The sequence below is a fragment of the Phyllobates terribilis genome, unplaced genomic scaffold (assembly GCF_046119375.1).
Source record: "Phyllobates terribilis strain yellow unplaced genomic scaffold, ASM4611937v1 Scaffold_9__5_contigs__length_417890890, whole genome shotgun sequence".
NCBI lineage: Eukaryota > Metazoa > Chordata > Amphibia > Anura > Dendrobatidae > Phyllobates > Phyllobates terribilis.
In genome coordinates this window covers 171,477,712-171,492,446 of record NW_027362769.1, presented here as the reverse complement: position 1 = coordinate 171,492,446, position 14,735 = coordinate 171,477,712, and the positions used below count along the sequence as shown (strand labels likewise).

At 41.9% G+C, this 14,735-nt stretch overlaps 1 protein-coding gene across 2 annotated transcripts in view; it reads right to left on the bottom strand.

Moving 5' to 3' along the window:
* The window catches only part of ASIC4 (acid sensing ion channel subunit family member 4), a 411,341-nt gene extending 406,146 nt beyond the window's left edge, over positions 1–5,195 (bottom strand). For both annotated transcript variants that reach the window (XM_073647356.1, XM_073647357.1), the window contains exon 1: positions 3,962–5,195. In XM_073647356.1, coding sequence (XP_073503457.1) covers positions 3,962–4,537 — 576 coding nt within the window. In that variant the 5' untranslated portion in view covers positions 4,538–5,195. The remainder of the gene's footprint in view (positions 1–3,961) is intronic.
* Between the last annotated feature and the right edge of the window lie 9,540 nt (positions 5,196–14,735).

Sequence of the window (14,735 nt, the reverse complement as noted above, 5' to 3'; positions counted from 1 at the left end):
AATCTCCTAATTTTTGGTACCTGAGCCACATCTCATTAACTGGCCTTTCCATCTGAGGTCACAAGGGGAGGTATGTGAGGTCACAAGGGGAGGCATATGGGAGTGGCGTGTACCTGCTAAAAGCCGTATGTGAACTACAACCATCGTTCAATGCTGGGAGATACAGCTCGCTGTAGGACTGCACCATTTTCCAATCGGAGAGCTCTTCTCCTCAAAGATCTGCGCTATTCCTGTGATATCAGCTCTAGCGATTTTCTTTTGTTTATTCCTTTTATTGCATGTGATTGTATAAATGTTATTGTCTTGTCCCCTTTATAACATCTTTTGTATATTTTTAAAAACGCTGCCTACTTTTTTGAATTACCGTAAATGTATAAAAATGTAATAGCTTTGTTTCTCTTGCTCTATAAACCACATCCCTGAAGTCTCGTGAGGTCCCACGTTACCAGAAATGGCCATCCAATCACCTGTATAAAGGATTGGTGGTGGCAGTTAGTTTTACTGTGATATATATATATATATACACTATTATGTTGGGAACAGATGTGTATATACTATACATTCACCGGGAAGCGCACAATAACTGGTCCAGTAGCAAAAGCATCTGCGGCCTTGTCCATCAATCAGTCAATTGCGTGACTGTCCTGACAATTGGAGGCAGCGGAGCGCTGTTCCTGACAGCTAGTCTCACTCGGTCTCCAGTTTGGGTGCACTTTAGGCTCTTGCTCAGGCTTTACAAGACCCACAACTGCACACACTCACTTGAACTTCTTTGCAGCCTTCATGCAGAGGTTCCATCCTTCCCATGTGTCCAGTCGGACCTGCTTTTACAAGGGTGCCATTGGCCTGTCCACATCAGGACCTCCCCAGCTTTCACAATCTCAGAGATTCATTAGCGCTTGACCTCACGGAGGTGCCACTTCCACACTGGTCAAGAACTCACTTGGGCCACCTGTCAATCACCCGCTGCGGCCGTGGCTTTGCCATTCCAAGTCGTTCTCAGTGGCAGCTTTCTCTCTCATGGGCAGCCAGTCCTCTATGCCTAGGATAGCCACACAGGTAACCAATAAGATGGCACACCATTGCAGCATATGTGCCCATCCCTCACCTACATGCAGGGATGCAAATATAATGGGGAGCAGTGGTTGCAGTTGCAACTTTGACCTTTAGCCTTGGGGGCCCAAAAAGCCTCTTTGGCCCCTATTTGAAGACCAATACTACTAAAAGCAGCGATAGTTGGGGGCTTTGTTGGAGATTTGGCATTGGAGCCCATGAGCATCAACTTACACCAGGCACTGCCTAAACATCTTGGGCTTTCTCAGATCGCACTGCACCCATCCGCCGGTAAATCCTTCCATCACTGAGTCTGACCCTTCCCTATAAGCAAACCCCGACCGTCTGAGTCACATGCCCCTCAGCTACAATCATCCCAATACATCCTTGTGCCATTCAAGCATCACATACTCCTAGACATTCACCCAGGAACCAGACAGCCGGGCACCATCCGTGCAAACTCGTCACTCACCCCATCCCCTGGTGCATGTTTCCGGAGAGCACCACACCCTGTGCTTGAGTGCAAACATACCGATAAATATATTACGTGTCCATTCTGGGCGATACGCTCAACAGCGCCAACATGGCAGACGACAACAGCCAGTTAGGACATTAGTGAGCTCGAACCTGACCAACAAATATGGCGACACAGTCTGTGGCAAGAGCGATTTACATCAGTCTTTTACCCACATATTGGCACAACTAGCATAGTCCCTGAAAAAAAGTCTGAAAAACTATGTATTATTCCATCTAAATTTGTGCAGTCAAGATTGAAAACAAAACAACACTATGAAAATATTTTTTTTCTAGTCGAATAGATATACTATATTATCTACAAAATTCTCCAGAGACGTCTTTACAGGGTAGTATACAGTAATTCACACTCTCCAGTTTTTATACAGAAGACACAAAATGCTTGCACTACCCCAAGCTTCCACTAGAGAAACCGTGAGCTAATTTCCTGTACTCTCCCTCGCCCCCCAGTGGACAATTTTATATAAAACACAAAATGTTCAAAAAATAGTGAAACATGTTTCCCAGTAGACTATATAAGAACCTTATAATAGCCCAGAGCTCTACTATGGCTCTTTATATCTGCTATATTTGGAAAATTGGATAACAGCAAGTACAGTGCTGAACTATGCAGCATTTATCAGATCTGGAGTCATTGTTTCTCTCATTCCCTTGTGTCAATATTGCCTGTTGGATCGAGAGCAATAAAGCGCTCCTGCTAATGACCTGCAGAATATACTGTAGCTGAGGAGTCCGACTGTAACGGAAAATTAAAAATAAATTCCATTTTTGAGCCAATGATCCTTATTCTCCAGCAGGGCGTCCCAGACCCCCCTCTAGATACTAATCCATAATGCAGGAAAGTGACATCTCTCTGCAGCCACCACAGATACAACATTTTGCAGCATGTAATATTTACGCAGCAGCGATTGCCCACGACGGGCGTAAAAAGCGTGAAATGTAATTGTGTTCTGTTCTAAAACTGATACGATGTCACAGACTTTTTCACTGCGACTCCACAAAACATTTTCGCCCCTCGTTCATCTCAGCCAAAACTGAGCCGATGACATTTTGAATGTTTAGCTTCTTTTTGTCTCCCCGCGGACAGATCCTCTCCGGAGCCTTTTGCATTTCTCGTCTGCTAATTTAACGACGGCCAAGACAAATTAACCCCTCGTAACCCACAGGGGTTGGCGGAATGATCCTCATATTTCAGCCTGACCCTCCTGTATGCTGGAAGGCAAGTGCAGATTAAGCGTTGGGAAGCCGATCGTCAAGGAATTAGCAAAACACATTGGGGAAAACGTATTTAAATCGGCTCAGATAAAGTTAGTCCAAACCTCAGGGTGACAAATTTATTACGCTGTGTGATAGATTTGGTGCACGTTAGATGTTTTCCTCTTTTATGTCACCTCTTGGCCGGATTATTTTAAACCAGTGTTTTGCGCCTAAAAACTGTTTTTCGATTTGCCCTAACCGCGTCCATTTTTGACGCCACCTCGAAAGTATGTTGCATTTTGATGAATTTTCTCATTGTCTGAAAACATGCAGTAAATATATAAAATGTTCCAAAAATCTGGCGCATCACCAGCCAGAAACCAGTAGCAACAATGTTAATAAATCTGCCACATTGTATCTAACGGTATGATAGTAATATTCTAATTACTGGCTTCCTCAGCAATGTATCCGTTGTATCATAGATAAGATGATTATAAACCCGTAGGTCACCCATAGGCAATGGACATAGATGTAGCAGAGGTGAGTTTCTTAATAGGTGCAATTCAGTCCAGGTAAACCCATTGCGTAATCATGATACGCAATGCCAATTTCAGCTCTGCTACATCTGTGCATGACCTGATCTCACTCCTCCTGTCTGGCTTTTATCAGCCTTGCCGCAAGGGAGCCCAATGATATCTGCAGGTATTGGTTAGAGCAGAGGGTTAAAGATTTGGGAACAATGTGTTAGTCTGCCCATAGACACATAGATTGACCCCCTGGTCAGACAATGGTCAAGAATTTTTTTTTTTAATGCAAAACTAGACCAGTTGTGTTGCCCATTTTTAGGACTTGATCAAATGAGACACTTAAGACATTTTTTGAAGCAAGTCTAATAAATTTTTCCCAAATCTTGGATGTGCACACTTTTTTTTTTAGCCATTTTTCATCCACTTCATATAAGATTTTTAACTTTAGACTAAAGGAGGTTCTTAGACTCCAAGTCAATTCCTTGACCCCACCAGTAAAGGAAGTGTTTATTGACTCCTTATTAACTGGTTACTATTTTGATGTCATTTTTTGGGGTAAGTAAAAAATTAGTACAAAATTTGGGGATAAGACAACATAAGACGTATCAACGAGCTGTGCCGACAGATGGGCATAAAACCGGGGGACTCACCACCGAGAAGTTTTGTGCAGTGCAGTTATTTCCACTGAAGTTGCAGCTTTTTAACATTTCAGTCAACTGGTGCCCAGTCCGGTTCACTATTTCCAGCATGTTAGCAGCGGGGTAAACTAAATCCGATTCTCTGTGGCCATCCCGGTCTTTCGGAGGGAGTCCGGTCAGGTTGGCCAAGTGGTAAATGTCGGCGTCGGAGAGAGCCGAGTGCCGAAATCGGTTGATGTTACAGATGGTGACAGCTGGGAAAATAATTTCACTGGTCACTTCCTCGTCCAACGAGGTGACATAGGGGTGTTCGAGGTAATACAAGGCACACTTTGCTGCCTGGTAGAGGAAAAATAATAAGGATGCACAAAATGCCAATGCCCATAGGCTTTGCTTGATGCCCAGTCTACCCGTCCGGAATATGTGCCGCAGTCCATGAAGAGTACTGGTGCTGGCAAAGCCGGATAAGTCCCGGGTAGCCGTTGGAACCTCATCCCCGATCAAGCTTTCCCTTTCTCCTTCCTCTTTTTCCTTCTGGCTCTCATCCTCGTCTGCAAACTTGATCTTGCAGACTATCTCGATGGGCATTGGCGATCAAGTTTTCGAGAAACAGGGCTTTAAGGGGTCTTCAAAACCCGGAGTAACCCCTTGCACCCCGTTCCCCTAAATACGTCCCAGATCACTCCAGTTCCGAAGCACTTTTGCAAGATAGGAAAAGGCAAGAAAAATAAAAATCCCTTATGTCCCTTTTTTTTTGTCTCTTCTTTCTTGAAGCTTTAAAGCCACAATCTGGAGAATCCAAGCAATATGAAAAGACTGATTAGAGGAAAGCAGGGCAAGAAGGAGCAGGAGGCTTTGCCGCTCCTAAGAGCTGTTCAATTCTGCACGGTCCTTCTCCGCTTTAAGGTTTCTCTCCCAGTGACTTTGCTTATCTCGGCGAGCACAGCTGCGAGAGGGATAAAAATCTTGTCTTCTTTCCTGCTTTCGCTCCCAGCATAGGCAGCAAGCATTTAAACAAGTGCTAAGACAATCCCCTGTCTGAGAGATGGAATGGGATCCCCATATCACAAGAGAGGAGGAGGAGGAGGAGGGGTGGGGATGAATATGTGTGTGTGATAGAGCAATATAAATCTGAATGAAATGCCTAAAGCAGCACTGGGCAGTGAGTTGCAGGCAGGCGGAGTGAGGCGGCTGCACACTGTGCTCCAGTCTGATTGCCACACTTGTTTGAATAACAGTCCTGGTGATTCTCCGCTCTCACTGGTGGCTGCTAGGGACGAGCCAAAATCCTACTGGTCTGCTGTTCCCAGCTACTGGCCGGGTGCAGCACAGGCGTCCCGCCATTATTAGTAATATCAGCAACCATGGGGAGATTGTGCATGATAATATTACTAAAAATGTAATAATCCAAACTCAGCAGAACAAAAATATAATAACTCCACTACTACTACTACTGCAAATAATAATGAATAACGATAAATAATGCCAATCATTAATACCACCCCAATACTGCAGACAGTCTTTTAACTTATTAATTAAAAATGACACAATATTTTAATACTTTAAAATATTTTGCCTTCCTCTGGATCAACATGTTAGGCTATGGGTTGAACTAGATGGACTTAGTCTTCCTTCAGCCTTAAAAACGATGTTACTATGTTTATTAGAATTGAATTATTATATAATAATATTATATTTTAAACAATTATTTGTATTATTATTAATTATTATTATTATTATTATTATTATTATTATTAACAATTGTATTTTGTATTAATTGTTATGATTAATATTCATACTATTTACAGGAGACGTAAAAAAAAAAACACAAAAATGTGTATTTTGGCTTTATGTGAACATTATGTAATAAAAGTAGTAGTAATAATAATAATAATAATGTATTACTATTATGTATAACCTGTGTGAAGCCCATTTGCTTAGTGTGCGCCTTAAGAGATGATGATAATTATTGTCATTAATAATAGGCCACACTCCATATTTATGTCTGTTTTTAAATATATGTAAATAAAAAACTATATAGTAATTCCAGGAAACAACTATATGTATTTTATTTATTTTACTCACTAATATAGCACCACTAATTTCACAGCGCTGTACAGACAACTACATCCCACTTTAAAGGAATCTGTTGTAAATTTGCATTCTCATACACCTCTAAATGTATAGATTTGTCATTGACTCCTATTTGTAATCTTCAACATATTTTACGTTGTTCTATTGTTAAAAGTTCTGCAGCCCAGATGTTACAGGATGTAACTCAGGATCAGTAATGTAATGTATGTACACAGTGACTCCACCAGCAGAATAGTGAGTGCAGCTCTGGAGTGTAATACAGGATGTAACTCAGGATCAGTAATATAATGTATGTACACAGTGACTGCACCAGCAGAATAGTGAGTGCTGCTCTGGAGTATAATACAGGATGTAACTCAGGATCAGTAATGTAATGTATGTACACAGTGACTGCACCAGCAGAATAGTGAGTGCAGCTCTGGAGTATAATACAGGGTGTAACTCAGGATCAGTAATGTAATGTATGTACACAGTGACGGCACCAGCAGAATAGTGAGTGCAGCTCTGGAGTATAATACAGGATATAACTCAGGATCAGTAATGTAATGTATGTACACAGTGACTGCACCAGCAGAATAGTGAGTGCAGCTCTGGAGTATAATACAGGATGTAACTCCGGATCAGTACAGGATCAGTAATGTAATGTATGTACACAGTGACTGCACCAGCAGAATAGTGAGTGCAGCTCTGGAGTATAATACAGGATGTAACTCAGGATCAGTACAGGATCAGTAATGTAATGTATGTACACAGTGACTGCACCAGCAGAATAGTGAGTGCAGCTCTGGAGTATAATACAGGGTGTAACTCAGGATCAGTAATGTAATGTATGTACACAGTGACTGCACCAGCAGAATAGTGAGTGCAGCTCTGGAGTGTAATACAGGATGTAACTCAGGATCAGTACAGGATCAGTAATGTAATGTATGTACACAGTGACTGCACCAGCAGAATAGTGAGTGCAGCTCTGGAGTATAATATAGGATGTAACTCAGGATCAGTAATGTAATGTATGTACACAGTGACTGCACCAGCAGAATAGTGAGTTCAGCTCTGGAGTATAATACAGGATGTAACTCAGGATCAGTACAGGATCAGTAATGTAATGTATGTACACAGTGACTGCACCAGCAGAATAGTGAGTGCAGCTCTGGAGTATAATACAGGATGTAACTCAGGATCAGTACAGGATCAGTAATGTAATGTATGTACACAGTGACTGCACCAGCAGAATAGTGAGTGCAGCTCTGGAGTGTAATACAGGATGTAACTCAGGATCAGTAATGTAATGTATGTACACAGTGACTGCACCAGCAGAATAGCGAGTGCAGCTCTGGAGTATAATACAGGAGGTAACTCAGGATCAGTAATGTAATGTATGTACACAGTGGCTGCACCAGCAGAATAGTGAGTGCAGCTCTGGAGTATAATACAGGAGGTAACTCAGGATCAGTAATGTAATCTATGTACACAATGACTGCACCAGCAGAATAGTGAGTGTGTAAAGGACATATTGATATTCATGCTACGGCAACTCCATTTTGTCTGCTTGCTTCAAAATCATGTTATTATACTCTTTGCATAACATACATTCTTTCCTTCTTTCCTCTTGATTCACATACAACTTTCCCACACTAACCTTTTCTCTCAAGAACATTCTTTGAGACACCCTGCTCCTGTTATCTAGCTAGTCTGAGCCGGGATGGGTAACCTTGTAACTTTCCATCGTACACCGAACTAACGATAATATGACCATATGTGTATTTCCGTAATAATTGTACTATCATTGGTTCAAGCTTGTAGTATGGAAGTAGGTGATTGGCTACTGATATACTCAAAACAATATAAAATGCTAAGTAGAAATAAACGGGGTTAGAGATTCTCGAATCCTCCCATACAGAGCTTTGCCTCAGTCTGGTTTTCTGTTGGATTGCGCAATCAACCTTGTAACATAATAATTTGACACTCACTTGGTCAACTCTGAAGGGTCATTACTGCCCTCCCTCAACAAGTGCAGCCCTGGAGTATAATACAGGATGTAACTCAGGATCAGTAATGTAATGTATGTACACAGTGACTCCACCAGCAGAATTATGAGTGCAGCTCTGGGGAATAATACAGGATGTAACTCAGGATCAGTAATGTAATGTATGTACACAGTGACTCCACCAGCAGAATAGTGAGTGCAGCTCTGGGGTATAATACAGGATGTAACTCAGGATCAGTAATGTAATGTATGTACACAGTGACTCCACCAGCAGAATAGTGAGTGCAGCTCTGGAGTATAATACAGGATGTAACTCAGGATCAGTAATGTAATGTATGTACACAGTGACTCCACCAGCAGAATAGTGAGTGCAGCTCTGGGGTATAATACAGGATGTAACTCAGGATCAGTAATGTAATGTATGTACACAGTGACTCCACCAGCAGAATAGTGAGTGCAGCTCTGGGGTATAATACAGGATGTAACTCAGGATCAGTAATGTAATGTATGTACACAGTGACTCCACCAGCAGAATAGTGAGTGCAGCTCTGGAGTATAATACAGGATGTAACTCAGGATCAGTAATGTAATATATGTACACAGTGACTGCACCAGCAGAATAGTGAGTGCAGCTCTGGAGTATAATACAGGATGTAACTCAGGATCAGTAATGTAATGTATGTACACAGTGACTCCACCAGCAGAATAGTGAGTGCAGCTCTGGGGTATAATACAGGACGTAACTCAGGATCAGTAATGTAATGTATGTACACAGTGACTCCACCAGCAGAATAGTGAGTGCAGCTCTGGAGTATAATACAGGATGTAAAACAGGATCAGTAATGTAATGTATGTACACAGTGACTACACCAGCAGAATAGTGAGTGCAGCTCTGGAGTATAATACAGGATGTAACTCAGGATCAGTAATGTAATGTATGTACACAGTGACTGCACCAGTAGAATAGTGAGTGCAGCTCTGGGGTATAATACAGGATGTAACTCAGGATCAGTAATGTAATGTATGTACACAGCGACTGCACCAGCAGAATAGTGAGTGCAGCTCTGGGATATAATACAGGATGTAACTCAGGATCAGTAATGTAATGTATGTACACAGTGACTGCACCAGCAGAATAGTGAGTGCAGCTCTGGGGTATAATACAGGATGTAACTCAGGATCAGTAATGTAATGTATGTACCACAGTGACTGCACCAGCAGAATAGTGAGTGCAGCTCTGGAGTATAATACAGGATGTAACTCAGGATCAGTAATATAATGTATGTACACAGTGACTGCACCAGCAGAATAGTGAGTGCAGCTCTGGGGTATAATACAGGATGTAACTCAGGATCAGTGATGTATGCATGTACACAGTGACTGCACCAGCAGAATAGTGAGTGCAGCTCTGGAGTGTAATACAGGATGTAACTCAGGATCAGTAATGGATCAGTAATGTAATGTATGTACACAGTGACTGCACCAGCAGAATAGTGAGTGCAGCTCTGGAGTATAATACAGGATGTAACTCAGGATCAGTAATGTAATGTATGTACACAGTGACTGCACCAACAGAATAGTGAGTGCTGCTCTGGAGTATAATAGAGGATGTAACTCAGGATCAGTACAGGATCAGTAATGTAATGTATGTACACAGTGACTGCACCAGTAGAATAGTGAGTGCAGCTCTGGAGTATAATACAGGATTTAACTTAGGATCAGTAATGTAATGTATGTACACAGTCACTGCACCAGCAGAATAGTGAGTGCAGCTCTGGAGTATAATACAGGATGTAACTCAGGATCAGTACAGGATTAGTAATGTAATGTATGTACACAGTGACTGCACCAGCAGAATAGTGAGTGCAGCTCTGGAGTATAATACAGGATGTAACTCAGGATCAGTACAGGATCAGTAATGTAATGTATGTACACAGTGACGGCACCAGCAGAATAGTGAGTGCAGCTCTGGAGTGTAATACAGGATGTAACTCAGGATCAGTACAGGATCAGTAATGTAATGTATGTACACAGTGACTGCACCAGCAGAATAGTGAGTGCAGCTCTGGAGTGTAATACAGGATGTAACTCAGGATCAGTACAGGATCAGTAATGTAATGTATGTACACAGTGACTGCACCAGCAGAATAGTGAGTGCAGCTCTGGAGTATAATATAGGATGTAACTCAGGATCAGTAATGTAATGTATGTACACAGTGACTGCACCAGCAGAATAGTGAGTTCAGCTCTGGAGTATAATACAGGATGTAACTCAGGATCAGTACAGGATCAGTAATGTAATGTATGTACACAGTGACTGCACCAGCAGAATAGTGAGTGCAGCTCTGGAGTATAATACAGGATGTAACTCAGGATCAGTACAGGATCAGTAATGTAATGTATGTACACAGTGACTGCACCAGCAGAATAGTGAGTGCAGCTCTGGAGTGTAATACAGGATGTAACTCAGGATCAGTAATGTAATGTATGTACACAGTGACTGCACCAGCAGAATAGCGAGTGCAGCTCTGGAGTATAATACAGGAGGTAACTCAGGATCAGTAATGTAATGTATGTACACAGTGGCTGCACCAGCAGAATAGTGAGTGCAGCTCTGGAGTATAATACAGGAGGTAACTCAGGATCAGTAATGTAATCTATGTACACAATGACTGCACCAGCAGAATAGTGAGTGTGTAAAGGACATATTGATATTCATGCTACGGCAACTCCATTTTGTCTGCTTGCTTCAAAATCATGTTATTATACTCTTTGCATAACATACATTCTTTCCTTCTTTCCTCTTGATTCACATACAACTTTCCCACACTAACCTTTTCTCTCAAGAACATTCTTTGAGACACCCTGCTCCTGTTATCTAGCTAGTCTGAGCCGGGATGGGTAACCTTGTAACTTTCCATCGTACACCGAACTAACGATAATATGACCATATGTGTATTTCCGTAATAATTGTACTATCATTGGTTCAAGCTTGTAGTATGGAAGTAGGTGATTGGCTACTGATATACTCAAAACAATATAAAATGCTAAGTAGAAATAAACGGGGTTAGAGATTCTCGAATCCTCCCATACAGAGCTTTGCCTCAGTCTGGTTTTCTGTTGGATTGCGCAATCAACCTTGTAACATAATAATTTGACACTCACTTGGTCAACTCTGAAGGGTCATTACTGCCCTCCCTCAACAAGTGCAGCCCTGGAGTATAATACAGGATGTAACTCAGGATCAGTAATGTAATGTATGTACACAGTGACTCCACCAGCAGAATTATGAGTGCAGCTCTGGGGAATAATACAGGATGTAACTCAGGATCAGTAATGTAATGTATGTACACAGTGACTCCACCAGCAGAATAGTGAGTGCAGCTCTGGGGTATAATACAGGATGTAACTCAGGATCAGTAATGTAATGTATGTACACAGTGACTCCACCAGCAGAATAGTGAGTGCAGCTCTGGAGTATAATACAGGATGTAACTCAGGATCAGTAATGTAATGTATGTACACAGTGACTCCACCAGCAGAATAGTGAGTGCAGCTCTGGGGTATAATACAGGATGTAACTCAGGATCAGTAATGTAATGTATGTACACAGTGACTCCACCAGCAGAATAGTGAGTGCAGCTCTGGGGTATAATACAGGATGTAACTCAGGATCAGTAATGTAATGTATGTACACAGTGACTCCACCAGCAGAATAGTGAGTGCAGCTCTGGAGTATAATACAGGATGTAACTCAGGATCAGTAATGTAATATATGTACACAGTGACTGCACCAGCAGAATAGTGAGTGCAGCTCTGGAGTATAATACAGGATGTAACTCAGGATCAGTAATGTAATGTATGTACACAGTGACTCCACCAGCAGAATAGTGAGTGCAGCTCTGGGGTATAATACAGGACGTAACTCAGGATCAGTAATGTAATGTATGTACACAGTGACTCCACCAGCAGAATAGTGAGTGCAGCTCTGGAGTATAATACAGGATGTAAAACAGGATCAGTAATGTAATGTATGTACACAGTGACTACACCAGCAGAATAGTGAGTGCAGCTCTGGAGTATAATACAGGATGTAACTCAGGATCAGTAATGTAATGTATGTACACAGTGACTGCACCAGTAGAATAGTGAGTGCAGCTCTGGGGTATAATACAGGATGTAACTCAGGATCAGTAATGTAATGTATGTACACAGCGACTGCACCAGCAGAATAGTGAGTGCAGCTCTGGGATATAATACAGGATGTAACTCAGGATCAGTAATGTAATGTATGTACACAGTGACTGCACCAGCAGAATAGTGAGTGCAGCTCTGGGGTATAATACAGGATGTAACTCAGGATCAGTAATGTAATGTATGTACCACAGTGACTGCACCAGCAGAATAGTGAGTGCAGCTCTGGAGTATAATACAGGATGTAACTCAGGATCAGTAATATAATGTATGTACACAGTGACTGCACCAGCAGAATAGTGAGTGCAGCTCTGGGGTATAATACAGGATGTAACTCAGGATCAGTGATGTATGCATGTACACAGTGACTGCACCAGCAGAATAGTGAGTGCAGCTCTGGAGTGTAATACAGGATGTAACTCAGGATCAGTAATGGATCAGTAATGTAATGTATGTACACAGTGACTGCACCAGCAGAATAGTGAGTGCAGCTCTGGAGTATAATACAGGATGTAACTCAGGATCAGTAATGTAATGTATGTACACAGTGACTGCACCAACAGAATAGTGAGTGCTGCTCTGGAGTATAATAGAGGATGTAACTCAGGATCAGTACAGGATCAGTAATGTAATGTATGTACACAGTGACTGCACCAGTAGAATAGTGAGTGCAGCTCTGGAGTATAATACAGGATTTAACTTAGGATCAGTAATGTAATGTATGTACACAGTCACTGCACCAGCAGAATAGTGAGTGCAGCTCTGGAGTATAATACAGGATGTAACTCAGGATCAGTACAGGATTAGTAATGTAATGTATGTACACAGTGACTGCACCAGCAGAATAGTGAGTGCAGCTCTGGAGTATAATACAGGATGTAACTCAGGATCAGTACAGGATCAGTAATGTAATGTATGTACACAGTGACGGCACCAGCAGAATAGTGAGTGCAGCTCTGGAGTATAATACAGGATGTAACTCAGGATCAGTACAGGATCAGTAATGTAATGTATGTACACAGTGACTGCACCAGCAGAATAGTGAGCGCTGCTCTGGAGTATAATACAGGATGTAACTCAGGATCAGTACAGGATCAGTAATGTAATGTATGTACACAGTGACTGCACCAGCAGAATAGTGAGTCCAGCTCTGGAGTATAATACAGGATGTAACTCAGGATCAGTAATGTAATGTATGTACACAGTGACTGCACCAGTAGAATAGTGAGTGCAGCTCTGGAGTATAATACAGGATTTAACTTAGGATCAGTAATGTAATGTATGTACACAGTCACTGCACCAGCAGAATAGTGATTGCAGCTCTGGAGTATAATACACGATGTGACTCAGGATCAGTACAGGATCAGTAATGTAGTGTATGTACACAGTGACTACACCAGCAGAATAGTGAGTGCAGCTCTGGAGTATAATACAGGATGTAACTCAGGATCAGTAATGTAATGTATGTACACAGAGACTGCACCAGCAGAATAGTGAGTGCAGCTCTGGAGTATAATACAGGATGTAACTCAGGATCAGTACAGGATCAGTAATGTAATGTATGTACACAGTAACTGCACCAGCAGAATAGTGAGTCCAGCTCTGGAGTATAATACAGGATGTTACTCAGGATCAGTACAGGATCAGTAATGTAATGTATGTACACAGTGACTGCACCAGCAGAATAGTGAGTCCAGCTCTGGAGTATAATACAGGATGTAACTCAGAATCAGTAATGTAATGTATGTACACAGTGACTGCACCAGCAGAATAGTGAGTGCAGCTCTGGAGTATAATACAGGATGTAATTCAGGATCAGTACAGGATCAGTAATGTAATGTATGTACACAGTGACTGCACCAGTAGAATAGTGAGTGCAGCTCTGGAGTATAATACAGGATTTAACTTAGGATCAGTAATGTAATGTATGTACACAGTCACTGCACCAGCAGAATAGTGAGTGCAGCTCTGGAGTATAATACAGGAGGTAACTCAGGATCAGTACAGGATCAGTAATGTAGTGTATGTACACAGTGACTACACCAGCAGAATAGTGAGTGCAGTTCTGGAGTATAATACAGGATGTAACTCAGGATCAGTAATGTAATGTATGTACACAGTGACTCCACCAGCAGAATAGTGAGTGCAGCTCTGGGGTATAATACAGGACGTAACTCAGGATCAGTAATGTAATGTATGTACACAGTGACTCCACCAGCAGAATAGTGAGTGCAGCTCTGGAGTATAATACAGGATGTAAAACAGGATCAGTAATGTAATGTATGTACACAGTGACTACACCAGCAGAATAGTGAGTGCAGCTCTGGAGTATAATACAGGATGTAACTCAGGATCAGTAATGTAATGTATGTACAAAGTGACTGCACCAGTAGAATAGTGAGTGCCGCTCTGGAGTATAATACAGGATGTAACTCAGGATCAGTAATGTAATGTATGTACACAGTGACTGCACCAGTAGAATAGTGAGTGCCGCTCTGGAGTATAATACAG